General features: G+C 47.1%; 2 protein-coding genes across 3 annotated transcripts in view; both read right to left on the reverse strand.

Moving 5' to 3' along the window:
• RASSF2 (Ras association domain family member 2) overlaps positions 1-15,738 on the reverse strand; it is a 47,443-nt gene extending 31,705 nt beyond the window's left edge. Inside the window, exons 1-2 of the mRNA XM_074939944.1 lie at positions 15,640-15,738; positions 531-621 (exon numbers count right to left, since the gene is read on the reverse strand). Coding sequence (XP_074796045.1) covers positions 531-589 — 59 coding nt within the window. The 5' untranslated portion in view covers positions 590-621; positions 15,640-15,738. The remainder of the gene's footprint in view (positions 1-530; positions 622-15,639) is intronic.
• Positions 15,739-21,286: 5,548 nt separating this feature from the next.
• Positions 21,287-27,844, reverse strand: part of SLC23A2 (solute carrier family 23 member 2) — a 109,430-nt gene continuing 102,872 nt past the window's right edge. For both annotated transcript variants that reach the window (XM_074940224.1, XM_074940223.1), the window contains exon 17: positions 21,287-27,714. In XM_074940224.1, coding sequence (XP_074796325.1) covers positions 27,482-27,714 — 233 coding nt within the window. In that variant the 3' untranslated portion in view covers positions 21,287-27,481. The remainder of the gene's footprint in view (positions 27,715-27,844) is intronic.

The raw sequence follows: 27,844 nt of genomic DNA on the forward strand, positions 1-27,844 counted from the left end.
GAAAACTGAGGCAGAGACAGACAGACTACAGCCAAAATTTTCCCAAAAAACATGTCCAGTGATTTGGGGCGCCTCAATCTAAGGCACATGAAGAGATTGGGGCCTGGTCTACACAAGTTTTGTTCCAGTGTAACTATTTCAGTTAGGGGTGTGATTTTTTCTTTTTCTTACCAACGTCATTCTACTGAGATGTTGTTATAGCTTGTTCCTATCTAGGGGGCTTGGGTAGTAACTGGCATCTTTCCATCTTGATCTCCTGAACTCTTTTCTCCTTGGCTGCAAACCATTCAATGATTTCTCAGCCATGGAATGTTACTATTCCCCCCCAAGGCTCCTCTGTGGATTTTTCCATGCTTTGCATTATCAATTGCTAGCGAGATCACCTCCCCCTCCACCCCCATCCACAGCTTTAAGATCTTTGTGTGTCTGCATCTGCCCCTCCTACACCAGTCACCAGGGCCTGTCATAAATAAATCACCGGCTCATAATACCAAAAATATTTCTGCGTTAAACTCTGGTTGCAATCTTACTTTGAAATGTATTTGTCTTTTCCACAGGGGACTACGGACGACTGGCTGCAGTAATCCATCCTCACGATCTTCTTTCATTAGGAGCAGAGATCTGAATTGGGGGGGGGGGGGAAGGATACAAGAGAAATTTGCATTAATCACAGCATCATTTCCATCTAAATATGTGCCGATTGGGGCAGATTCAAAGCCCAACTGACTCAGTGGGAGTTTTTCCACTGACTTCAGAGCTTTGGATCCATCTGTCAGCCACATCAGTCCACGGTGCAGACAGCAAAATAGAAAGTTACAATTCAAATGATGGACTTAAAAGCGGAAATGTGAAAAGTCAGGCGAGGGGAAAGTAAAGAGAATCGTTGCAAGTGCACCATAGTAAGCCGACCCTGGGAGACGCAATTAATAGAATACTTTGCATTTCTGTTGCACCCTTCCACCCAGATAGGAAGGTATTGAGCCCGTGAGGCAGGTATTATACCTGTTTTACAGATGGGGAGACAGTGGGGACAACTGGTGCAAATGGGACCGGGGTGGAGGGAAGGAGAACTATTTATCGTTCAGATCAGATTCCAGTTTGGGTCAGTTCTCACCCCACCCTGCTCACAGTAAGGTTCCCCTCCATCCTACCACTCATCATCAGGATGCAACTTACAATACCCTCTGCTGTTTTGAGAATGGCTGCGACAGACACGGAAACCACCATCCAGTTCAGTGGTGTTTCTAAAGGGAGTCTAGTGGCAACGCAATCTTGGATTCTACAGATAGGAAGAAAAAGTTCAACTCCACTGGATCAGGAGAGATGTTTTGGTTGAATCCAGTAGGGAAAATCATAAATAACTGTCTTAAAAAACAAATACAAGGACAGCTGGCCTGAACACAAGACTCTCCTTTGACCAATCACCAGCAGCCCGAGGTGACATGCATTCCCCCCCCCCCCCCCCATGTATCGACACCAAATATCCCCAGCCATCATACTTGAACCTGCCTTGATCAGTAAATAAGGAGAAGCTGGTTTGAATTCCCCAGTGGACAGTAACACCATCTTTGATCAGCTGGGGCTTCAGTCGAGCTGTTGTGAATATTTCACATGAAACACTCGACCACCTGAACATTCTGGGTCCTGCCTTTCGTTTCAGTTGCGAGGGAACAACCCCATTTCACACACAAAGAACAGCCTGTTTTCCCCCATATACACTTGGAGAAAACAAACCAGTTGTGTTTTCAGCCTGATTTCACTCCCCTTAAAACAAAAAACAACAAAAAACAAACTACATTTTATAAAAACTTTCAAATGCAGAATGGCCTTGCCGCCAAAGTTGATTGTTTACACTGAGGTCCACAGATTTATTTATTTATTGCAATTCCATGGGTTTAGATGTGGAGACAGATACTTGCCAAAAAACCCAAAACAATCTCATGCACACATGCAACAAAAGTCAGCCACGGTTTACCTTTGAAGTGTCCACACATGAAATTGTCAGTTTTTATCTACTTATTGGGAGCTACGAAGCATTACTAAAATGAGATTTTGGGTAAAGTTTTCCAAGACTCCCAAGTGCTTTAGGCACTTTGGAAAACATAACCGAGGCTCTTAACTCACTTGGGTGCTTTTAAAATTTTTACTTAAATTCTCACTTCGATTACTTATAACAGATAATTAGAAAACACTGCATTACTTTGAAAGATGTATGCTTTTCAGGGTATGTTTCTTCATTCTGTGTTTGTGAAGCGTCTAGTAAAAGGGGACCCTGATGCCTGTTTGAGACCGCTAGGTGCTACCCCAGCACAAATCAAATGACACTGCTGTGATATATACTTAAATAGGGGATTTCATGCCAAAAATAGCCACCACTTTGTACACTATACACAACACACGCACTTGCAACGTACAATGGCAATACTGTTATTGACCTCCTTTGTAAAGTGCTTTGAACTCTGCGGATGAGAAGCACTCTGAGATCCAGGTATTATTGTGATTCGTTTCCTAAGGAAATTGCTCAGTCCTTCTCTTTGGCTTGAAGAGGACAGCATACATGTTAAGTTAAAGCTTCAGGGTCCAGTCTTGTAGCTCAGTATCACACTGGGGTCGACGGCAGATCCACGCGGTGGTAGCAGGCTGCTACTCTGAAACCTGTCATTATAAAAGGGTCTGGAGTGTACTTCACACCACTACTGCACAGGGAAGTCGCTCCGGGACCTCAAAGCCCTTCACACAAAGAAGTTAGTTCGCTTAATACCTCAAGGAGGTGGATATTTTACAGACGGGAAAATGAAGGCACAATGAAGTGACTTGCCTGCAGTCACATGGCAGCCAGTGACTGGGTCAGGAGTCCCTGTTCCCAGTTCTCCTGGGCCACAGTTAGGATACCCTCTCCCGCCCCACATTGGCGCAACCCTGACCAAAACAGCAGTTATACTCCACTCCATGCTTCTAAATCCAGCAGCGGCCCAAACACAAAAGCCTGTATTTAAACCCAGCAACAGCGAGCGTGAGACACAAGCAGACAAAGGGCAGGAAATTCAAAGCTACAGCTAACAACTCTGTCCACAGTGCATTGTCCTAAAAAAGGAGAACAGAAACGCAAAATAATAACGCAACTAATGACGGAAAGACTGACTCGGCTCTTCATTTCCTGGCTTATGCTACCGAGTTTGACAACCACCCCAGCAAGGCTGAAATAATTGGGCTAGGCCGTGAACGGACTGGGGTGAGGCAGGCAATGTTCACTTGGAAAAATGGGAAGGAAATACTCTCTTTTTTTTTTTTTTTTTTTTTTGTTAATTGAAGGCTCTAACAAACATTAATATTGACCAGATGTGTGTTACTGGTCAGGCAAACACGAGCCACGTTTAGATTGCCACGTTATGAACTCAGGACAATTATTATTATTTGTACTGACATCGCCCTACAAGTCACAGCTGTAAGCTGGGTCCCATTGTGCTAGCTAGCGTACCCACACGTAGCTAAGACAGCCCTTGTCCTGAAGAGCTCTTACAGCCTAAAAGTTGGGGGAAGTAGTATTGTCTCCAGTCGACAGATGGGGAGACTTAGGCACAGAGGAATTAAGGTCACACAGGAAACCTGTGGCAGAGCCAGGAACTAAACCCAGATCAGGCACACGGTTTAGACAGACAAATGATGGGAGGGGAAACTGAGGCACGGAGAGATGCAACTTGCCCAAGGTCACACAAGAGATTAGTGGCAAAGCTGGGACTAGAACCAAGTCTCCTAACTCCAAGTCCAGACACTGCCTCTCAATGGTTTAGTATCCGTGTTGTGGTCTCGGGGTCTTGTATCATTCCTCTCCCCATTTTAGATGTGTCATAGAATCATAGAATATCAGACTTGGAAGGGACCTCAGGAGGTCATCTAGTCCAACCCCCTGCTCAAAGAAGGACCGATCCCCAATTTTTGCCCCAGATCCCTAAATGGCCCCCTCAAGGATTGAACTCACAACCCTGGGTTTAGCAGGCCAATGCTCAAACCAGTGAGCTATCCCTCCCCCCAGTACGATACAGAGAAGGGTAGCCTAGAATTCCTCCTTACCCGTAAGGGGTTAAAAAGCTCAAATAACCTCGTTGGCCCCCCCACCAAAGGGACCAATGGGGAAAGAAGATACATTCAAATCTTGGTGGGGGGGGGCAAGGCTTTGTTGGGGTGTTCTCTGGTGAAAGCACAGAAGCGTCAGGTCAAAAAAAAAAAACTCCTTCTCCTATAAACCATCCTGTACGAGTCTCTGATATTACAAAAAGAGTAAGTAAATAAGGCAAGGCGCGTTAGATTACCTTTTGTTTTCAACTTGTGAATTTTCCCTTTGCTAGAGGGAAGTTTATCCTGGTTTTTTTATAACTTTAAAGTTTTGCCTAGAGGGGAATCCTCTGTTTTGAATCTGATTACCATGTAAAGTATTTGCCACCCTGATTTTACAGAGGTGATTCTTTTATCTTTTCTTTAAATAAAATCCTTCTTTTAAGAACCTGACTGATGTTTCCATTATTCCAAGACCCAGACCAATTGGTTTGGATATTATTCTCAAGCCTCCCCAGGAAAGGGGGTGTAAGGGCTTGGGGGGATTGCTGGGGGAAGAGGAACTCCAAGTGGTCCTTTTCCCTGGTTCTTTGTTAAATCACTTGGTGGTGGCAGCGTTACTTAAACCCAAGGTACAAGGGAGAGTTTGTGCCTTGGGGAAGTTTTTAACCTAAGCTGGTAGAAATAAGCTTAGGGGGTCTTTCATGCAGGTCCCCACATCTGTACCCTAGATCCAGAGTGGGGAGGGAACCCTGACAAGATGGGTTCCACATACATGCTCATTTTGATCGGCAGAAATGTGCCTGTGTCATCTGACTAATTAACATGACAATAGATCTCAGTGGTATTCACCACCTAGGAGGTAAACAATGGAAACTTACAAAAGGAAAAATCCTGGTTTATCAGCAGCAGAAGTGAAGAACAGCACTTCTCTACCTCATGCGAGTGTGGAAAAGTTCAGTGCTTGTAAAGAGATCCTCGGATGAAAAGCGTCACATTGAACAGTGCAGTCCGCATCCTAACAGAGAGATTCTCTTGTAGACCAATTCCCCGCCCGCTGTGCATCACGTAACAGTTTCTAGGAGAGGCAACTAGGCTCTTCACCACTAACAGATGTTCTCAGAGACCATCAGGTTGTCCAGTGAGGAGCCTGGACATCTCTCTCAACAGCTGGAAAGGAGGAAGAGAGCCTCCTTTCCAGCCAGCTCGCCAGAGACCATCGCCCACAGACGGATATCTGCAGAGATAATCCACTGATCCACTAACTTGGACCTTCCGCCCCCCCCCCCCCTTCCCCTCTCCCATCAGTAAAACAGGGACAACACTGACCTTTACACCATAATTTCTGAATGAAGAGTGATATGAAATCGTAAGATATTAAGTGGTGTGACAAAGTTTCTCCTCTACCTTGGTGGGTCTTGCGCTTACTGGAGGATTTGCTCGCCTTGGAGCTTCACGGCAGCCCTCAGCTTGGCTGTTTTTTTGAACCCACAGTCCAGGTCGACTCCTCCTGTGTCTGACCAGGAGTTGGGAGGATTTGGGGGGAACCCGGGCCCGCTTTCTACTCCAGGTTCCAGCCCAGGGCCCTGTGGAATGCAGCTGTCTGGAGTGCCTCCTGGAACAGCTGTGCGACAGCTACAACTCCCTGGGCTACTTCCCCATGGCCTCCTCCCAACACCTTCTTTATCCTCACCGTAGGACCTCCCTCCTGGTGTCTGATAGTGCTTGTACTCCTCAGTCCTCCAACAGTCCGCGTTCTCACTCTCAGCTCCTAGCGCCTCTTGCTCCCAGCTCCTCACATGCACACCACAAACTGAAGTGAGCTCCTTTTTAAAACCCAGGTGCCCTGATTAGCCTGCCTTAATTGATTCTAGCAGCTTCTTGATTGGCTGCAGGTGTTCTAATCAGCCTGTCTTAATTGTCTCCAGAAGGTTCCTGATGGTTCTGGAACCTTCCCTGTTACCTTACCCAGGGAAAAGGGACCTACTTAGCCCGGGGCTAATACATCTGCCTTCTATTACTCTCAATTACTCTCCAGTAGCCATCTGGCCCGACCCTGTCACAGCGGACAGAATTACGGCTATAGAAACAAACAACATACTCACAGGACAGATCTTGCAATGCACTTATACACCCAGTTCACCCAGGATGCTCAGCAGAAGCGTGGGTAGAGAACCAGCGACCGGCTCTTTGTGCCCTCTTTGCGAAAGCAAAAATTCGACACAGAGCAAGAGGGCGATATGAGTAATGGGGCCAGACGGACGGCATAGATATCCGAACAGAACGGATGAGCGTCCGTAGGCCAAGCTGAAAATCCCTCAGAGACCCGTAAATGAGGAAATTATGTCTTATTCCATGCGAGTTCAGAAGGGAGGAACAGAGCAGAGAAGGCATTGCTCGAGGGGAGGAGTGGGATCCATCCATCTCTCAGACAGGAGCAATTGCAATTACAAAGACAGCAGGGACGGATGGATGAGTGACTGATAGGCAAGCAGGGAAGGGGCGACAAGGCCGCATCTGAGACGCACAGACTGATGCTGAAGCAAATACACACAACCGAGATTCGCAGCTGTGTGGCTCAAGACCAACCTTTCAACAAGACATCTGGCCTGGGCAAGCCTCCAGCCACCTTGTACTACCTCAATTTGACCTTCCCCGAGGATGGAGTCTCTTGATTATTTTGAGAGGAAAGGACCGTGTTCATGTAATTAAGACCCTGACCTGGTGCTGACGGGATCTGGATTCAATTCCCACCTCCGCCAGACTTGCTGGGTGACCTTGGGCAAGTCGCTTCCTCTCCGTGGGCCTCAGACAACGAGAATACTTTCTTTCTTCCACCTTTTGTCCATCTGCTCTATTTAAATTCTGAAGGGGAGATTTTTTTCTTAGGCACCTAACTCCCTTAAGCACTTTTGAAAATTCGCACCCCACGCTTCTTCGGTGCAGGGACTGTCTCTTATTAAGTGTCCATGTAGAGCCTAGCGCTACAGGACCCAAATCTAGGTTGGGGCCTAGAGGCTACTGGAATAATTACCTTCTGCTACAGAGAGCTCCACCAGGAAGCCCTTACACTCACCCATCTCCCTTCCTCAGAGGAGACTGTTAACGAAACACGTGGCTACGTGACTTGTGTATTCTGAAACAACATCAAAAGTTAGAAACCGTTGGGGAAGTTACCACCAAGTAATTTCCACACAGAGGAAGAAGAAGTTACACAGTTACTTGTCTCATGCAAAAACGTTGCCCGAGTCGCACACAGACGGGCAGCACGTGTGTTTTCCTTTAGGGCTCTTAGCAGACTCCCTGGCCATCTCAAAACACACAGTGACCCAAAGGCTAGAGATAAGCACTGGCTGCATCAAACAGTGGCAAAGAAGCAACCAGACTGAAGTTTCTGTTGTATGGAGATAACCAACCTGCTGGCCCTCAGTACTTTATAAAAACACTGGGGAACTTAGAGGTTTTTACCTTGAACTAACCAATGCAGCACTGACAATTTGCATCAGCGAGGGAATTTGCCTCTAGGCACTTACACCCCTTAGCGGTCTATTTGTCTTAATACACCCACAGAGAGGCTTGGCAGAATTTGATTTCTACGTTATTGTCATTTTGACACACAATATTTATTTTCAAGCATTTCCCCCCCGATTTAAATTCTCACAATTACGCAAAATTATGGATTTCAGGCTTTTAAGATTTGCATCGATTTAAATGTTCACAGACTGCATGACAGTAGCCACTGAGATTCAAAAAGTTAAAACTTTATATAAGCATGAAAACACAGACAGTCAACATCACATCAAAACATAGAAAGTACATATCCTCAAACCAAATGCAGCTAAGTTCTCAAGCAGCGTTTTCCTTCCTCGGCCTATCTGCAAAAGTTGATTATAAACGATGGAAATACCTGTGTGTCGGCTTGTGTGTGCACAGTGATGTCAACGTTTACGATTAAAATCTAATCTTTCTAAGCCTACCTGAAGGGCATCCTTGAAGCTCCTTAGCAGCCGCATGCCTAAGCCAAGAAGTGCCGGGGGACCTCTTGGAGCAGTTTATACAGCACCCTTCAAACACACGGCCACTGCTGAAATCAGCAAAGGCTCTCAAGCGGGAACAACCTCAACATTAACTGGAGCAGGGGTGCTGAAACAATTTGTATAATGGGGGTGCCGAGAGCCACTGAACCAAACTGTAAACCTTGCATATAACAGAAACCACTTCAAGCCAAGGGGTGCGCAGCACCCCCAGGTCCAGCACTTGTGAAAGGGAACGTCTTTGATTTTGGAACTACCTATCTTGGTCCAGTGGAGTCCAGATTGATTCGCATTCCTGACACGCTGTAGACCCCCTCACACACACACTGCTGTCTGTGTTAAGGAGGATAGGGGGCAGTGGATATATTTATGCATAGTCCTTTGTTTATGCTCATGTTGCAAGTTTTAATTTAGGCACTAGGTGCCTGGAGCACCGGGTGGGTACTGTAGTTGCAATTTTAAAGGTTTGAAGCAATCCGTAAAAGAGCAATAATAAAACGCAGCTCTCTCTGGGGTGGAGTGCAGCCATCAGGGTAAAGGAGGAGAAATTAAGGCCCAGGACACCCTCACAAAAAAAACTGTTCTTGCAAAAAGTTTGTGGAGATCTTAATTGCAGACATGCTTAGTTATTAAGGTCCCCAAGCTGAGCCACATGGTGCTTATTTATCTACAACGGGAGAGGGAGAGCCCAAACCTCTGGCTTCCCTTGAAAAAGTTACATTATGAATGAATTTCTAGAAGGTGAATGGGCTTACGCTTGTGTATTTTGCCTGCCTTATGATTCAAAATGTACGGGAAGAGCCCCCCCCTCTGTGAAAACAACTTCAAGCTGGTGCAGCAGCCGTGCCAGGGTGTCTTCAGTTTCTCAGATGGAAGATTTGCTTCTGATTGAGCTCCAACTTCCTGTTTATCGCCTGGCTGCTAGATCTGAAGCGACAAGCTGCTTAAGCCTTCTCTGACACCCTCATCTCGGTCACCATCTCCATTTCCTAAGCGAGATGAAGAGCTGCCAGTTCTTCCTTTTTTGGGTCTGCTGTGCAGATTCACGGTTCCTCATGCAGGGTTTCTAGAAAGGGGCTCGGCCGTCTGACGCTGACAGCCTCACACCCAAGGCAAGGCTTACTTTCCTTGATGCGTAGGGATTGTTTGATCTCCTTTTAAAAATTATCAGCACCAGAGCTCACCCACAGAAGTGAGCCAGTACTTCCAGCATCCACAATGCAAACAGGAGAGCTTTTCCACTCTCTGCCCCGGAGAGATGGTCCGAGCAGCTCAATATAAACAAGATCAATACCTGACAAGCACGACAAGTCAATGCACAAAACAACCCTCAAGAGGTGCAGCAAAAAGGCTCTTATTTAGACCTGGTCAGGAGTATTGTCTCACCCTGTGGCCTAGGAACTGAAGTGGCACTTGGGAATAAGTCCTTTTGTGGCGCAAGCCCATAGCAACTACAGTAAAAACAACGAGGAGTCCTTGTGGCACCTTAGAGATTAACAAATTTATTTGGGCATAAGCTAAAACCCACTTCATCGGATGCATGGAGTGGAAAATTCAGTAGCAGGCATATATGAAAAGATCTATTGTATTTTCCACTCCATGCATCCGATGAAGTGGGCTCTAGCCCCCGAAAGCTTATGCCCAAATAAATTTGTTAGCGTCTAAGGTGCCACAAGGACGCCTCGTTGTTTTTGCTGATACTGGTTTCAGAGGGGTAGCCGTGTTAGTTTGTAACTACAGTGGCATTTGGGGAATTAAAACAAAAGCAATAGAAATGAATGTCGCTGTAGGTCTCACAGAGAGGGGAGTGGGGGGAGGTAATCGGATGATTTTCTATCTTATCAAGATTTTAGGATCACAGAAGCTTAAGGAAGAAACCTCATAAAGCAAGGAGTCAATCCCTCTGCCAGTGAGGAACACAGCCTCCTAAAGGAGGATTTTATTAACAACATTGATCATAGTAGCACCAAAAGGCCCATGTTAAGAATGCCCCCCTTCCCTTATGCTATATAATTACTACATGAGGCGCTTACACTCCAGTCTAGGGTTCCACACACACACACCCCCCAGATGTTAAACCTGACTTTAGTCCCGATGGCCAGAGAGAATGCTCGAAGCCCTCAGCACGATTTGCTCCACCACTCTCCGGCTGCTGCGTCATCAGGCCAAACGGCCTTTCTGCTCGTCTCCCTTTAACGCCGTTTGACGGGCCACCCGGACGGAGCGTTCTGAACGAGCAACTGAAGTGTGCAAAGAGGACACAAGTAGGGGTCACTTTCACGCTGTTACACACGACGTGCCCTTACTCGCAGGTATAAAGAAAACCTGTATGGTGCAGGAGTAGACGGGACAAAGGAGACACAGGAACCGATGAAGACTGGTGCAGCAAGAGATGCCGTGAGTCTGGGTTATTAAAAGGGAGTCAGATCTGATACTTAAAGCTCTGAGCAGACGCTGCTAACAAGAAACCTCCAGCTGATCAAGGAATCCCCGAGGCTGTCCTTACCAAGCAATACATATCGGTAGAATTGCATTACCTGCAACGATTGCTTTATTTTCATAAACGCCGGCTCAACAAGATGCCTCTGAGCCGACCGATCCGCCCACGCGCTACTAAAGGACCTCCCCCCAGCCTCAGGGGAGTATCCACAGGTCTGGGATTCCAAATGAGTAGGGGGGACAACTAAAGATAGAACAGGGAGGGGAGTGAGGTCACAGGGCTAAACGAAGGGAACCTGACGGGGACACCGAGCAGAGAACCCCGGAGAGCGCCCACCGCTCCTCGAAGGTGTCAAGGGAGCCAACGGACGCCACCCAAAGGAACTCCGCCCGGATGTGTGAGCGGAGAAATAGGCCCCACAGTCACAGGAGACCCCGTCGGCCAACCTCCTCTCCCTGGTCTCGGAGATGGCCACCTAAGGCAAGGGGATGGCTGAGATCAACAAATTTGTGGACGGAGCAGGATGTAGTGGCTAGTGCACAGGACAGAGTCAGAACTCCTGGGTTGCACAGATAAATAGATTTTAAAGCTTGAAGGGACCGTTACGATCTAGTCTGACCTCTGAGACCACACAAACTGCAGAATTTCCCTCAGCGACTGCTGCAGTAAACCGTGTAAGTCAGGGTTGAACTCGAGCAGAACTTCATTTAAAGAGTCCGAGAGAGAGCATCTGTTACACTGCTTGTTAAGCCATTCCGGCGGCTAACCCTCCCAGTGAAAGACGCGAATCTGTTGTCCAGTTTGAACTTTACCATCTTCAGCTGCCAGTGTTCTCTCATCAGCGGTGCCAGCAGGTCTCTCCGTGACCTTGCGCAAAGTCAGGTAACTGCACCGTGCCTCAGTTTACCCAACCATTAAAAATGGAGCATATTTAATTACTATTTGGCCCGCATGCACACTAGAAGAATCCCCTACTTTTTGCAACGTCCTTTCAAAGCTTTAGTGGAAGGGGACTACACAGAAGTATGAAATTATAGGAGGTTTCCTGAACCAATTAGAAAACTCGATGCCTCCCGCACCCACAGAAGGTTGGGAATATCAGGATTTAGCAGGCTTGTCATTCAACATGATCTGTTTCTAAAGTCACTTTCAGGGCTGACTGTACCAAAATGCAATCTACCCTAAAATTATCTTTTTCAGACCATTTTTCCCTGGTCCTGACAAACCCATCTGCTCTGCAAAGCGACTGCTGCAGCCACCCCCACCAAAACCCAGACTGCCGGGTTCCTTCATGGCCACTTGACTCATCCCGGTGTGCTGGCAAACAGTGCAAGAAAATACTCTCCGGCAGCCTGTGCTCCCAGACAGCTGCGTTCGGATTCAGCCCGACACCCTCCCCGCTCACAGCACCGGGGTGCCCGGGGAGGGTGATACAACACACACGTGCTCCAGTCTCAAAGAAAGCTGGGCCTGTAAGCTTCTTGCTGGGCCTGCCCATCTGGAGGGCACCCTAAGCCGTTGCAACAGTGACGGCAGTGACAAGGCTGCGATGACAGGGGACGCTTCCGGGAGTTAGCCCAGAACCTGACAGAAACCTTGAGCAACAGCGAGAAGTGAAGTTTCTCTGGAGAGCTGGGGGGGTGGGGGGTTTCATCCCGTCCTGTAGAACCTGAGGCCTTGTGGCAGGAACAGCTCTCATGAGTGGCCGGGGACTGCCCTATTGCTGTAGTTTGCTAACCTGGCACCTGCTCCGTACACTTAGGGCGTAGCACCAGTGCAGTTATGCTAATTGATGGGCAGGGAGAGCTGGCTCAGAGCGATTCCTAGGGGCAGACACGGCGCACCTTTCCACGTGCAGATCGAAGTTTTGATTTAAAATGAAAGTTCCTATCCCCTAATGACTACGCAGAACACCCTCCAAACACAAACTAAGTGAAACTGACCCCAAGGTCGTGCTCCTGCGTCTGCAGACAGCCAGAAACCTCAGAGGCCACCCCGAGGCCGGAAAGCAGGATGTTAAGAGTCAGGAAAGAGCGTCAAAGCATCATCGGAAGCCCTGGACTGACTTCCTAAAGCTGTTGGGTCTGAAAAAGGAGCCATCGTTGTGGGTCATCGGTGCGGCTCAAAGCTGGGACATTCAGCACCAGTTCCCACCAGCTAACCGTGCAGAGCTAACTCCCTTGGCTATAAGGAGATCGCTCTGCTCTTTGGAGAGAGCCAGGTATGTCTGAAAGATGCGTGCATAGCAGCTTCGGGTGGAAGAACAACATCGCCACCACTAAAAGCTGCCTGAGTGTGAATCCCCACACACGCCCCGTTCAACAGATATTTCTGCGCTTTTGAGTCCACCCTGAGACTTATCAACTCCCTCCCTACCCCATGACCCACAACCCGGTGAGGGCAATCTGCCCAAATGGTCTCAGGCCCTTGCAACATAAATGGTCACATGGAGCCCCCTCCATCCCTGTCCTAACTAAGGCTGCTTTACTCACAAACAGGTGCTCACTCCAGCAATTCTCACATGCCCTAGGCCAGGGGTTCTCAAACTTCACTGCACCCTTCTGACAACAGAAATTGCTTCACGACCCCAGAAGGGGGGACCGAAGCCTGAGCCCGCCCGAGCCTCACTGCTGGGGGGCTTGGGGGATGTCAAACAAAGCCCCACTTCCCCCCAGAGAGGGGGGCCTGTAATCTGAGCCCCACTGCCCAAGGCTGACGCCCTCAGGCTTTGGCCCCTGGCCCCAGCAAATCTAAGCCGGCCCTGGCAACCCCAGTAAAAAGGGGTCGCGACCCACGCTGGGATCCCAACCCACAGTCTGAGAACGGCTGCCCTAGGCAACGGCGGTACCTCTAGCCCGGCTGCTGTAAGCACCGCTGGCCCAAGCCCACAGGGCAAGTCCTATAACGGGAACCCAGTATCCAATTTAGCAGGAGAAGGCTAAAGCCACTGTCCTGCTGGAAGCCGGGTACTGCGCCCTGCAACGCGGCTGGAAAGGGGAACGCATGCCACCTGTTCTGACGCTGGGCACTAAAAAGCCCTGCCGAGGCCCTGGATCTTATTCCCAAGTGGATATTGCCTGGAAGGGTCCTGCTCAGGGGAAATGGAGAGAAGCCAGGTCGAGGTTAGAGGCAAAGGGTAGGAAGGCCTCGGGATGAGACGCAGGGAAATTAAGTGGGACGGGTCAGAGCAATGGGGTCTATTGAACTCTTCACCCCTAGGTCACTGGTTCAAAGCCAGCCCGACTAGAAACAGTTGCCATCAAATGGCTCTTTGTGGCCGACAGGAAATGAGCTGGGGGTTTCAATCCAGTCCCCTCCCCGGGGCTACACCCATAGGAGAGATCTCAGCAGAGGTCCAGGACTACAGACTGAACTAGCCTCTCACCAAGATGTCACCATGCCAGCATGGAGATGCACTGGCTGAGGTCCTACCCCTTTCCCCCAAGGTAATGCTTCTCCCCAGGCAGCAGCTGCTCTGGAAATTGACACAGGACTCCAGCCCACACAGCATCTTTCCCGAGCATTAGAACCAGCTCACGCAGGTCGATTTGGGCGAAAGCCGGCCCTGTCCAAGGGGTCAGCATGAGGCCTGGGCATCTCTTACATCTTTAAGTGGTGCAGATGACCTGGTGAAATCCCCCTGTAAGCACTTAGTTAACAGTCTCACTACACAGGTAATTATTCTGAGCCATGTTATCATGACAAGTAAATTTAAGGCATCCGTTACAGAAGCCAAGAGCTTTAAATGATCATAATGGCTCCTTCTGACTTGAAAAAGAGCTATGAATGATTAAGTTAATGACTTTTTACCGTTTTTGTGCTTGTGCACACTTCTTTTGTTAAGGCACACGAGTCTGTCTTACCCACACAAGTCTCAAACTTGCAAAAATTGATTTATGGGCAGAAGGGGAAAAGTGGAGGTTTGCAGGCCTCAGGGGGCTTTCGATTGGAACATATTTCACATAAACACAGCACCTGGGCAAATAAAGATCCCTCTATCGTTTAAAAAAAAGTTTCCGGACCGTTGCCATCTCCCGCTTTCAAAGATTGCGATTGTAGCAGGTTTTTATGATTTTCAAAGCGACAGCGTAGTACCGTTTGCCCAAACAACTGCTGAAATTCATATGGGTTGGGACGGAGGAGCACATCAGTGAAAACCCATAAGCCCTTGCCTCTCTTCCTCCTCCAAAGAAACTGACACAGTATACTTGAATAGTTCAGTACAGGCACACCCACTGAATAGCTCCTGACCTAATCTCCCTCCAGTGCCTCTGACCTCCCCATAAATCAGGGCTGAGAACAGAAAGTCTGACACACCGAACAGCTCAGTGAAGACTGGGTGACAGGGCATGGATCACTTGATGATAACCTGTCTGTTTGTGCCTTTTGGGGCACCTGCCATTGGCCACTGTCACAGACAGGATACTGGGCTTGACGGACCTTCGGTCTGACCCAGTGTGGCCCTTCTTATGTCAACGTCGCTTGATGCCCACTGAAAACAAGACTCTCGAAATCCAGGAACCAGTTTCTTCCTCTTTCAGCATCCTTCTCCCCACCCTGGCCTACAGAGCGGAGTCCAAAGGGAACTGGAGTCTGTCAATAAAAGCAGGCTGCAGGGGGGGAAGTTACCCAACCACCCATGCTGATGGCGAAGGAGAAGGACACCGAGACGATGCAATTTGCTCCAGAGCAGATACCGAGTGGCAAAGCTGCAGCAGACTCCCCCGGGGTCTCCACGCCTTGTCCTGACTCCGGGACCCCACTTCTTCCCCGAGCTGGGACGAGAAGCCCAGACCTCTTGCTCTCCCAGCCTGCTGCTGTCATCCCTAGACCCCCACCAGAGCCAGGAGCAGAACCCAGGCATCCTGCCTCCCACCCCATCCGCTGCGCCAGGGCACCCCGCACGGAGCGCAGCCCCCGGCCCCGGCTCTCGGATGCCTCTTGCCACGTGGGAGCAGCCTCGCAGGCGGCTGCTCCACTTCGCAGCCTGCAGCCCGCCAGCAGGGACCGGGACCGGGGCCGGGCTCCCCTGCCAAGGGGCCCGCCTTTGTTACCCACCTCCCCAGCCCCAGCCCCGGCCCCGGCCCCGGCTGCAGAGCGAGCGGCCCTTACCGTGCGCTGGGCCGGGCAATCAGCAGCCGCCCCGCTGGGCAGCCGCCCCGCTGCTCCGGCTCGGTGCCCGCGCCGGGCGCCCACCCCGCGCCTCCATCCGCCGCCCGCGGGCCGAGGGGAGGCGGCGCAGCGGCTGCAGACCCCGCCCGCCTCTCTCGGCCTGGCTCCCCCTTCTCCCGGCGCCCCGCGGCGGGTCGGAGCCCCCCGCACCAATAGCCGCGGCTGGGCGGCTCCGGTCCGCAGCCTCATTGGTGTCTCCAGCCCCGCCCGGCTCGGTGGGGAGCAGGGAGGAGGAGCCTGGGGGCCCGCCCAGACAATGCGCAGCTGGTTAGCGGCTTCAGCAGCTGCCCGAGTTTGGAGTGTCATCAGCCTCGGACAGAGGAGGAGGGTGGCTGGCTGGCTCGGAGAGCCTCCCACAGGCTGGGATTGCAAACCTCAAGCATCAGAGGGGTGCTGGGATTGCAAACCTTGGCAGGCCAAAGGGGATAGAGCCTGGGGGTCCTGGAAAAAAGCCCAGCGCCCAGGGGCAGTGGGTTTGGAGAGGCACTAGCTGCAGGAATATCATTTGGGGATGGTGGCGGAGGGGGGGGGGGGCTGTGATGGGAAAGAGAGAAAGCTTTTGTGAAAACCGTGGGCGGAGAGTCACAAAGGCCCCCGGGCCCTGAGGGGCCTGGCTACGTTTGAGGATCTGGGCCAAAGGATCTCCCCAGGCTGGGGGCTCTCAGGGCTGTGTCTCACCCCAGATCAAACACAGTACGGGTCTGTAGGGACCAGGGGTCATGGCCATCTGATGTTTGACGCATGGTTGGAATGAGCGAGCAAGAGTTTTAATCCATGTCGAAGGCATAGGCAGATCCAAGCTCCATAAACTGGAAACTGAAGAGTTTTCCAACTGGGAATAAGGTGGAATATTTGAACCGTGTGGGTAATTAACTATGGGATCAGATTGCCCAGGGATGTGTATTCTCCATCCTGGGAGTCCTTACCTCTAGCTTGGGCGTGTCTCTAGGTCAGTGGTTCTCAACCAGGGGTACATGTTCCCCTGGGGTACTCAGAGGTCTTCCAGGGGGTAGATCCACTCATCTAGATATTTGCTTAGTTTTACAACAGGCTACATGAAAAGCCCTAGTGAAGTCAGTACAAACTAAAATGTTCTACGGACAATAACTTGTTTGTACTGCTCTGTATACTGTACACGGAAATATAAATACAATATTTTTATTCCAGTGGATTTATTTCATAATTATATGGTAAACATGAGAAAGTCAGCCATTTTTCAGTAATGGTGGGCTGGGACGCTTTTGTATTTTGATGCAAGTAATTTTTAAGTGAGGGATAACTTGGGGGTACGCAAGACAAATCAGACTCCTGAAAGGGGAACAGCCGTCTGGAAAGGTTGCGAGCCACTGCTCCAGATTATTCACACTAGCGCTACCACAAGCTCTTGGGCTCAGTGCAGGAAGCTCTGGCTCTGACTCACTCCTCCAGCAGGGTCATGGGCCCTCTGTCGTGAGCGCTTGTTGACCCAACTCGGGCTGACGTGTGTGTGGATGGAACTGGCACTTAGGCTCAAACCTGAGTCAGAGCCCAGGCTTCATGTGCAGGTTAAATATACCCTGAGTGGTCTGATCTATCCAGGTGTTGAGCACCTTGCAAGCGTCCAGAAGTGTACAAGAACAAATGGATATGAAACACGAACAAATGGATATAAACTGGCCCTCAGGAAGTTTAGACTTGAAATTAGACAAAGGTTTTGAACCAGCAGAGGGGTTAAGTTCTGGAACAGCCTTCCAAGGGAAGCAGTGGGGGCAAAAGACATATCTGGCTTCAAGAATAAGCTTGATCAGTTTATGGAAGGGATGATATGATGGGATAGCCTAATTTTGGCAATTAATTGATCTTCGACGATTAGCAGTAGATATGCCCAATGGCCTGGGGTGGGATGGGATGAGAGTTACTACAGAGAATTCTTTCCTGGGTGTCTGGCTGGTGAATCTTGCCCACATGCTCAGGGTTCAGCTGATCGCCATATTTGGAGTCGGGAAGGAATTTTCCTCCAGGGCAGATTGGCAGAGGCTCTGGGGTTTTTTTTGCCTTCCTCTGCAGCGTGGGGCCCGGGTCACTTGCTGGAGGATTCTCTGCACCTTGAAGTCTTTAAACCATGATTTGAGGACTTCACTCGCTCAGACATAGGTTAGGGGTTTGTTACAGGAGTGGTGGGTGAGATTCTGTGGCCTGCCTTGTGCAGGAGGTCAGAGTAGATGATCATAATGGTCCCTTCTGACCTTAAAGTCTATGAGTCTAAGTTCTGGCCTAAGTAACTGGCCCAGGTTGGTGCCCAGCTGGGAATAGAATCAAAGAGTCAGATGAACATTGGACTGGACTGGACTTCCTGAATCTTCGAGTCCAGACCCCTTCGATGACAGGCAAACCAATCATATAATTCCTTTAATAAACTGACTCTTTGTTCCTAGCTGCTGCTCGCAATAGTTGGGTGGTGGGGCTTTGTGTGCCACTGTGTGTTGGTGTAACATTGGTGTCCCGAACTTGTTCTGCTGGACAGGAAAGAATTTCTTAAATTGGATGGATTAGAACTATCTTTCTTTCCCTGCAGCTCCTCTTCTCTGGTGCTAGTGATGACGTGCCCTCAGTTGAATAGCGGCACTCGTACTCTGAAACAAAAAGACACCTGGCTTGCCCATGTAGCTTGTAAGCTCATCGAGCCAGGTGTTGTCTCTTACCCTATGTCTGTCCATCTTCTAGCCCTGATGTCAGTTGTGCCCGCTCAATGCTAATATAATATATCCTTATGTCCCCAAGCCAGATTGGTTGGCGCTCTCTCTGATTTCAATGCATCTGTCTTTTTCTTCAATTGTTCATAGTTTTCTATATGCAATTGGAAAAGGCTATTTGCATTTCATATTGTGCAGTGGTGAACAGTTGCTTGTTTTGTTTCAGAGGAGCAGCCGTGTTAGTCTGGATTTGCAAAAAGAACAGGAGTACTTGTGGCACCTGGGAGACTAACCAATTTATTTGAGCATAAGCTTTCGTGAGCTACAGCTCACTTCATCTCACGAAAGCTTATGCTCAAATAAATTGGTTAGCCTCTAAGGTGCCACAAGTCCTCCTTTGCTTGTTTTGATTCGCCTTTTATTTATTACTTTTTTTAAATGGGGATTTGTTTCTGGTCAATTTCTTTTAAAAGGGGCCTGAGAATCCCAGAAGTAATGGGAAAGTTCAGGACCAGACAAAGGGGGAGGGAGAGACAGAGACAGAGCGTGTGTTGTTGCTGCTTTGGAATACTTGATATCTAAGAGGCACTTGGGTACCGGTTGTGCTGAAAATCAGCCCCATAAAAGCACATAGCAGCGCCGGGCTGGAAGGGACCTCCAGAGGTCATCACGTCCAGCTCCCCTGGACCGAGTCAGGACCAAGCAAACCTAGACCATCGCGGACAGGTGTTTGTCCAACCTGTCCTTAAAACCTCCAGTGATGGGGATTCCACTAACCTCCCTAGGTAACCTGCTCCAGTGCGCAACTAGCCTTATAGTTAGATGTTTTTTCTTCATGTCCAATCTCAGTCTAAATGAGGATAATGGATTCTGCCCTCCTTTGTAAAGTGCCTTGAGATCTACTGATGAAAAGTGCTACATAAGGGCGAGGGGTCAGTGTTCACTTCCTGAGGTTTTGTGGGCCGTGAAAGTCACCGCCGTCCTAACAGGAAGCCAGAGGCCGGCACCAACACCTGTGGAAACACTTTCATGCGCTCACTGGCAGCGCTTTTGCTGCACAGATAGACCAAACCAAAAAGATTCGCTGGGCAGCAGGACCGTGCTCACAGCTCCGCCCCTGGAGTCCAACTGCAGGTGTGCTTGTCCCCTCCCTCGCCCAACAGCTGGTTCAGAACTAGCCCCCTTCGCCCTCTGGAATTTGCAGCTTGAGCTGAGCCGACATCCAGGCCTTGAGGAAGTGCCGACAGGGGAGGCGGGGGCTGCTACAAGCTGAAAGATGGTGTTGTATAACAGCTGTCTTTCCAGGCTGATTTTAATCTCAAATCCCCTTTCGGCTTTCCAGAAGGGTGGAGTTGTTTCCCCCACCCCCAGCTGCCAATTCAGCCCTGCTGGAAGATGCGGGACTGAAGGCCCTGACAGCTGCGGTCCTGGATGTATCCAGAGCGCAGAACCAGCAGGGGTCTTAGCAGGGCAAGCCTCCCCTAAAAGGCTAAAAAACCCTAAAAGGGTTCGTTTTGAAGGGGGGCAATGTGGGTTCACCCTCAGTGGCACCTGCTAGCTGCAGTATTGCCATCCAGCAACTTATAGTGTCACTGAATTCCGACACCACGAAGCAAACTCCCTTTGCCCTTCCTCGTTGCTGCCCCCATTGTCACAGGCAGGCACAACCAATGAAGCCCTGGCCATGATGATCTGCTTTGTGTACGTGTATGTACCTTGCAGCGTCTCTCCGCAGGGCTCAATGTGTTTACCCGACACCATGCAAGCCGCGTCCCTGCAACCAAGGGAAGTTCTCGCCCTGCAAATGGAAATTAATGTGCATGAGCAGCTCCTTTTGTCTTCAGTACCTCTGACAAGCAAACCCAAAATAACTTTCCCATGGTTACTCAGTGGATCAGTGGCGAAGGAAGGAATAGAAGCCGGGCCTCCTGCCACCCAGCCCTGCATTTTAACTGCTAGAGAAGCCATGCTTCTTCCCTCATAAATGTATTTTTGTCATTAATTTTCATAAGCAAGCTAGTTTAACCCTTCTGTTCCGTGGGATTTAATCAATGGCAGGAGAGGGCAACTGGCACTGCCTTCTATTAAGGACTCTTATTATCACTCCGATGTCAGGATCAGAGGAACACACCAAGGAAAAATGCGGACGCGTCAATGGTAGACTCTGCTGATGTAGGCTCGGAGGCTCTCTACTTCCCTGGAATTAATGTGGACAGCGTCATCGACTCCACATGCAGAAGGGACCGTTGTGATCATCTTGTCTGACCTACTGTATAACACGGGCCATAGAACTCCCTCACTCTAATTCCTAGAGCACATCGTCCCACATTCTCCAGCAGGAGTTTAAAAGGTGCAGGGCAGAGGGGGAAATTCCTTTGATCCTGACTTCCCAATTAGCAGCTGTCCAAGGTCCTGGATCTGCTGGATCCTGGCAGGGGGAAAGACTCTTGATTGTATTGCTATGAAAAATGACACGGTGTGAACCACTCATCCACCGAGACAGGACAATGACAGCGCAAGTGAAGAAGGGGTGCAGAAGCTTCCAGAATAGACATCTTTTTGCACACCTGACATTGTTAAAATAACAGCAGCCCACAAATGGCTGAAATTAGCCCAGAGTACCCGTGGACATGCGCCTCCCAAAACCGTCTAATGGCTCAGTGAGGAGCCGCCCCCTTTGATTTGCTCCTGCACAGATCAGATGCACAGCTCCTCCCTAGTTTCTGCCTGAAAGCAGAACCGACGCACAGACTGAACGGCACAAACATTTCCATTTTGGGGTTCAACACTTTATGGCCACCATGCTAGGTATACTGGAGGATCGACACGCAATAGCATGAAGATGGATAATTTTTGTCTTGGTTTTTTTTTTTTTTTTTTTTTGATGAGGACAGATTTTTTTTAAAAACTGATTTCGAGGAACATGCCCGACAAGAGAGAGTTCTTTACATATGTCAACTGACAGTTGTGAAACTCAGCTGACTGTGTTCTTCCCTCAGTAGGGTCCAAGTTCAACGAGCTGACTTGAGCTTTTCTCATTCAGATACTTCCTCCTTTTCATTCATGCCTCGCAACCCCCCCGACAAGAGGTATCCATACACACACACACACACACCCCCAGTACATATTGTGCCATTATTTGTGTTTTAACTTCGTTTTTATTAGACAAGTTATTCCTTGAAACAGTCAACCACGAACTCCCCTTTGTGTAGGCTAGGGGGCAGCATACTGGTCTGATTTCTGGCAGCAGTAATCCATCACCTCTGCTGTTTTCAAACGCCATTCAAAAATAGTAGCAAAAACAGCACAAAAGCCCTGGAACAGCTATTTGGTCTATTCATATGCTGGTAGGGAGTAAAATAGGAAAATAAACACATTCCCTTACGATCTTAATATTAACCTGTTCATTGGTCCTTTAAACTGGATTAAGGGAACACACTGTGGTCTAGTGGACAGGGCACTGGACTGGGAACTTGAAGGGGGCCCTCTGTTCCAAGCTCTCCTAATGATCTGCTCTGTGATCTCTCTGTGTGCTTGTTTTCCTTCTTGCCCTTTGCCTATCTTGTCTATTTGGATTGTAAGCCTACGGGCTGCCTCTCTGTATTTGTAGAGCACCTAGCATAGCTGAGCTCCAATCTCAACTGGAAGATTCAAGACATTGCTGTAAATAAAAAGGATAAATAAGCCTTTGCTTCTCTCTGTGCGAGTTCCATATTTCTTGAAAAATGAATACGACCAACTAACTGCCAAGTTGCATCTATGTCAGCGTTTATTTATACTGAAAGGCTTTAAAAATACAGAATAAAATAGCTTTATCTACTATTATTCACAACATCTGGTCCAAATATTACATATTTTTTAAATATTTAAACGTTTAATGAAGCAATGTTAGAAAAACAAAATACGAAAACTCCATAAAAGAATTACACGTTTCAAAAAATAAAAAAAAAACCAACAAACAGAAAACCCTTGGTATAACACAAAATAAAAATGTTTACAGCCAAAGTCAGTCACAAAAAAAAGAAAAAACTCATGGAAAAATATTTATCCCCACTGTCTAAGAACAGTCAATAGTTTGTTATGCCAAAGGTTGTTATAAACAGACAAAAGTACAATAATTTGGACTGGCAGCAAGACGCAAAGATGTCACAATAAATGCCAGATAACACAGGAGGCAAGTCTAAATACATCTTTGACATTCATAAGTACCGATGACAATGTGCACAGTCACAATCAAATTGTAACTTGACAGGAATGGTTTGGATGTCGCTAAATACGAATCCCCCACATTTAAAGCAGCCCAGCACTATGTTGTGTAGAAGACTCTTGGGCGGAAGCTAAATACCGGCAAGCGTGTGGCCTCCTCCAGTATTGTAAATAGCTACATAAAGAGGTGGACATGGGACGTTTGTTATCCCACGTCCAGGAAGGGTAACATAAGCCTGAGCAAGAAGTCCTACGAGAGACACACCAAATGGGAAACAAACCACTGGAAGATTTTCTGGAGAGGAAAAAGTGATTATTTTGGTTTGAGAAGGCCACTTAGAAAAACAACCAAGGTTCTGCTGGTCCATCATGCATTTTTATTCAGATCTAAATTACGTTAGCACAAGCTGCTTTGGACTGTGAGCAAACATCCAATGGCTAACTTAAACCGTCAGACACTGGCTGCTTTGGACTGTGAGCAAACATCCAATGGCTAACTTAAACCATCAGACGCTGTAAACCACAGGTGCCTGTAGTGCTGTTTATACCATAAGTGATATTAACCCACTGAATATTTTTGACACTGTTTTGGTATGAAGGCATTGCCAAAACGGATTGTTCTTACCTGACTGACACCTCTTGCTGTATACATAGTACCAAGGATTTCAGTTCGTGTTGATTCGACTTTGCGAGTCACAATATTTCGGTAGCGAGGTGAACAATAAGAAACCCTTCCGTTTTCAGGAATAACGAACACGGGTAAATGAAGTATACACAACTACTATCGATTCGTCAATGAAGAAATTCTATCACCACATGACATTGTCATGACAATCATACCACTCCCTCCCAGGAAACCTGTGAAAATTATCCTGAGTGGAAATGTTATTTTTAATATATGGAAATAAAATACTGCAATATTCATGTACAGACCAAGTTGCCATATTGAAAGGTAGTATTAAAAGGTGTAAAGCAAATCCCGAGGATGAATTTGGAAGAAAAAGGAAGAAGTCATGCTTTCCCCAATAGGTGACTGATCAAGCTAGTCAGTCAACACACCCGAATAGGACATTCGGCAGTCATAGGTAAATTTGCTATGAAATGTAATTTTCAAGATGAATAATTTGTCAGAGTTCTATTTAGAAAACTTGTTAGCAAGAGTTCTTAATTTAACCAAAAAGATCAATACAATAAAAGATTGGCTACAAAAGCCCCAAAGCTATTTTGCTTTGAATACAGTTATACACCTTTGATATGACAAAATGATATTTCGCCATGAATATTTGCCGTTCTAGATTTAAATCGAGTTGAAACACCTCATTCTCTTCTAGTCCTTCTAGGAGGTGTTGTCTTCTTTATACAGTATTGTCTGACTTCTCAATTAGCAAGACAATTACATATACAGCAAACACATAGTATTGCAACAACAACCGTATTTCTATTTCCATCTCCCACACCAACTTACCCCTTTAAGTATAAACGTAAACAAGAAACTTTTAAAGTATCTAACTGCTTTTCAAAATTACAGAGCAAAACTTCGCAGCGTATCTGCCTGCAGCACCTCATGTGGTAAACTTCGCATCACCTAAAGTTAATAGCATTTCGACACCATTCTAAACTCAAATTTAACATGTTTTGTTGTTGTTTTGGTTTTTGGGGGGCGTGGACTCTCCTACCATAAACAAAGGTATTAAAAATCTGCACTTAGTATTTGATTGGCAACTGTAGATTCCTCTCAGAAAGAGATGCGCAGAAGGGGGATTTCTCTTCCCAAGGCAAAACTGTGCACTTGAGCCTTTCCCCCACTCTTATCTGAGAATGCGGAGATACACACAAAGAGACATCTCACATTCTGGGTGCTGCCATTATCAGACGTTAAATGCACCGCCAGTGACTTTGTTAAAACATTTTGCTATAAGCAGCGTTTCATCAGCTCTCTTCTGGTTGTCCTTGCAAAATTAAGGCTCAACGTTAACCATTAGCTTTCTTAAAAGAAGAGGATTCAAGAAGTCACCTCTCTCAGAAGTTAAACGTTTCAGGATTTTCGTTGCAAAATGGACTGCTCAACCACATTAAATACTCGTTTTCGTGTTGCCAAGTCAAGGTGGCTACAAAAGCGAAGCACGTCAGCTACACATTGTGATCCTCCAGTATATATTTCGCTCAACTTCTCTCACCCAGTCAATGGAATCAGTGTGGTAGGACCAGGGAAGAATTAAAATCTAACCATAAGATTTTAGATGGAGGCGGCTCTGGCTTTACATAATCCAATGTACTTTCTTCTGTCAAGGATGGTATTGTATCTCAGAAAAACAAGTCCTCAGAATGATGGTTAAACTGTTACTTGATTCAAACTACCACGCAGCACCTAAAGACTATTTAAAGTGGCTGTTCTTTCAAACATGTTTAATAGGCCATTCGTGTGAGTGCAGCACTTTACTTCATCCAAAGTAAGATCTTGTAGGAAAAAATCTATTTAATTTTCAAGTCAGGATTTCCCATTGTGTTGTCTACTACTGTATGATGCGTCATGCTAATACAAGAATGCACAAGCTTCCTGGCATTTCAGGGTTAACATGTAAGTCATTCTGCCAACAACCTTGTAAGGTAGCCAAATTGTTCCTGAAGTTGTTATAAGATTTTAGTTTCTTTCCACTGCCTTACATTAACACGCTCTTTTGGGAAAAGATCAGAGAAGCCTCAAGCATGACATTCGCTGCTGAGTCCACAGAACAAAAATGTACTCTCAGATTTTAAGTATCTAGAAGTCTGTTTTTAAGTAGTGGCATCATCTTTAATTCAGACTGTTGCCTTCCTGACCCCACATTTATAAATGAACCAGCTTTGGCATTTTACATGATTATAACCACCTCAAACAAGTGGCTTTTCTTTTTTTAATTCAAACTCCCCCACCCTGACATCTTTGGTTGCACATAAAATAAAAGGTGGAAAATTTAGAAGCTTAGTGTTACGGATCAGTGCTCTTGGCCAAATCCGTTCCTAAGGAGACGGGTAATTTCTGCAACCCCTCTCGTGGCCTGGAGAGCAAAATAGAAAATGTAAGAGCAGTTTTGCACTACAGGTGACATCACTTTGTCTACTACACAATAATTCTTCTGACTGGCTTTCAACAAAGTCCAACTGACACCACCACTGCAAACTACTGAAAGTTCCTTGGAGCAAGAACAAATACATGGTTTGTTATGGAAAAAGTTGTATAAAAATATGTTGCATAAACCGCCATGACATGCTGAAAACGAGATCAATGGAATCATTTTGACGCTGCACTATTCAATACTGATCCATTAAGCAATTTTCTTCCCCTCCCCCACCCCAGCCCGTCCATGCTTCAATAACAAAATTTACTGCTCCCGTCCAGTAGTCAACTTTGATAAATATATTAGTGAATTACAGTATTTACGTTTTTTTTTTTAATCCAGAGATACAAAACGCAAGCATCGTAGAGCATACTGGCCTTAAGAGTACATTACACTACACTTCCCTGATGATCTCCACAGCTTAAAAATGCTTTTTTGGGGCCACACTGAAACACTGACATCTAAAACTAACTTGCAATAGTAAGAACATTAAACATGAATAAAACCTTGTAATTATGAATGCATGATGAGCATTAACATCCACATAACATCAGAGCTGAGGCTATTCCAGAAAAAAAATATCTGAATGGCACCGTCACTGGGCCCAATACCCGTTAAAACCATCCAGTGGATGACAATGCCAAATGCAGTGTCTCTGCTATTTAAAAAATCCACTTGTAAAAACAAACAGCTGCTGGGAGAGTCCCCAGAGGAGGGGAAAAAGGCAACATATACATAGGCCGCTCTTACTCAAGTGGCACTAGTCAGACCGAGATCGTATCTGAGCAGGATGAAGAAAATTCGGTACAAGTCAGAATAAGCAAATGCTGATATTTTGCCCTGTTGATTTCTACGTATCTGGGGCTGCTTAGACAAATTCACATTTTCATTCAGGAAGAGTCTGTGATTAAAGTGGATATATGCACTGCATTTTAATGATAAAAGCGGTTGGGCTAGGAAAATGGAACCGTCTTGAAGTTAAATAGTTCCCTATCCAAGTAAAAATAAAGCTGGCACATCCCTTAAAGAGAACTTGGACTTAGGCACCAGTTAGGTGGCTAGCTGCCAGGCAGACAAGAGCAATCCTATTTAAGTGAGTCTTGCACAGTAGTAGATCACGTGTGTCAAGCAGTGCTTTTATCTGGCGTAATTTAGTAAGGAAACACTTGTCTGGAAATCTCTGAATGCACTGTCAATGATTGTGAAGATATTCTAGTGATATAACCATTAGCTACAACAATATAATGTCTGATTTACAGGTGGCTGTGTGGAAAAAATATGGAATGTATGAGCTATAACTGGAAAAAAAATACAACTGACTTGATACTGGTGTCTGTGTTTTACAAGTGAATAAAATGGGTTTTACTCATTTCACACAAGGATTTAAATTGTCTGGCACAACTAACTGACAGCAACGGATGTGCCGAAAACGCCAGCAGCGATGATTTAAATAAAATAATCGGAGGATAAAATTTTCAAAAGCACCTAAGTAATTTAGGAGCTCACGTTCCATTTTCAAATGTGAGTTAGGCACTTAGGGACCTAAACCTGTTCTGAAAATGGGACTCGGGCGCTTAAATTTTACCCAGATCGGTAACCAATTAGGCAACCAGACACACTATATAGAGCCATCACCATCCACAACAGGAAAGCTTTTTTTTTTTTTTTTTTTTTTTAAATCTGTCTCAGCTCTGGTTCCAGAATTTAAATGCAGATATACAAAACATATATTTTAATGCTTCTTAATCAGCAAGAAACTGCAAATACATCTGTTACTACAACGAGATAATATAATTGCAACCAAGGCTATACGGTAGCCTCAGAGTCTTCGTCTGAACTCCTGCAGTTACTGCTTTTCCTGAAGCCTTTCCACGTGTAGCCCATGAAGGTGGGACTGATGGGCAAGAAGCTGAAGCACCTGTACTTTTTGATAAAGTTCATGCCAAAGGGCAAATCGTATGTTTCCATGCCCTCCAGGGACTTGCTGCCTTTCCCCACGCCTTTCTTCCATTTCTGGATTCCTCTCTCCTCGGGGCTTCCTGAAGTTAAATTTAAAAAAAAGAAAGGGGGGGGGGGGAACTCATTCTACTTCCAAAACATCATGTTCCACAAGCAGCCAGTCTAGGAAGCCATATCGTAGTCACGGGGAGGGAAAAACAGAACTTCACT

This window comes from Natator depressus, chromosome 26 (assembly GCF_965152275.1).
Source record: "Natator depressus isolate rNatDep1 chromosome 26, rNatDep2.hap1, whole genome shotgun sequence".
Taxonomy (NCBI): domain Eukaryota; kingdom Metazoa; phylum Chordata; order Testudines; family Cheloniidae; genus Natator; species Natator depressus.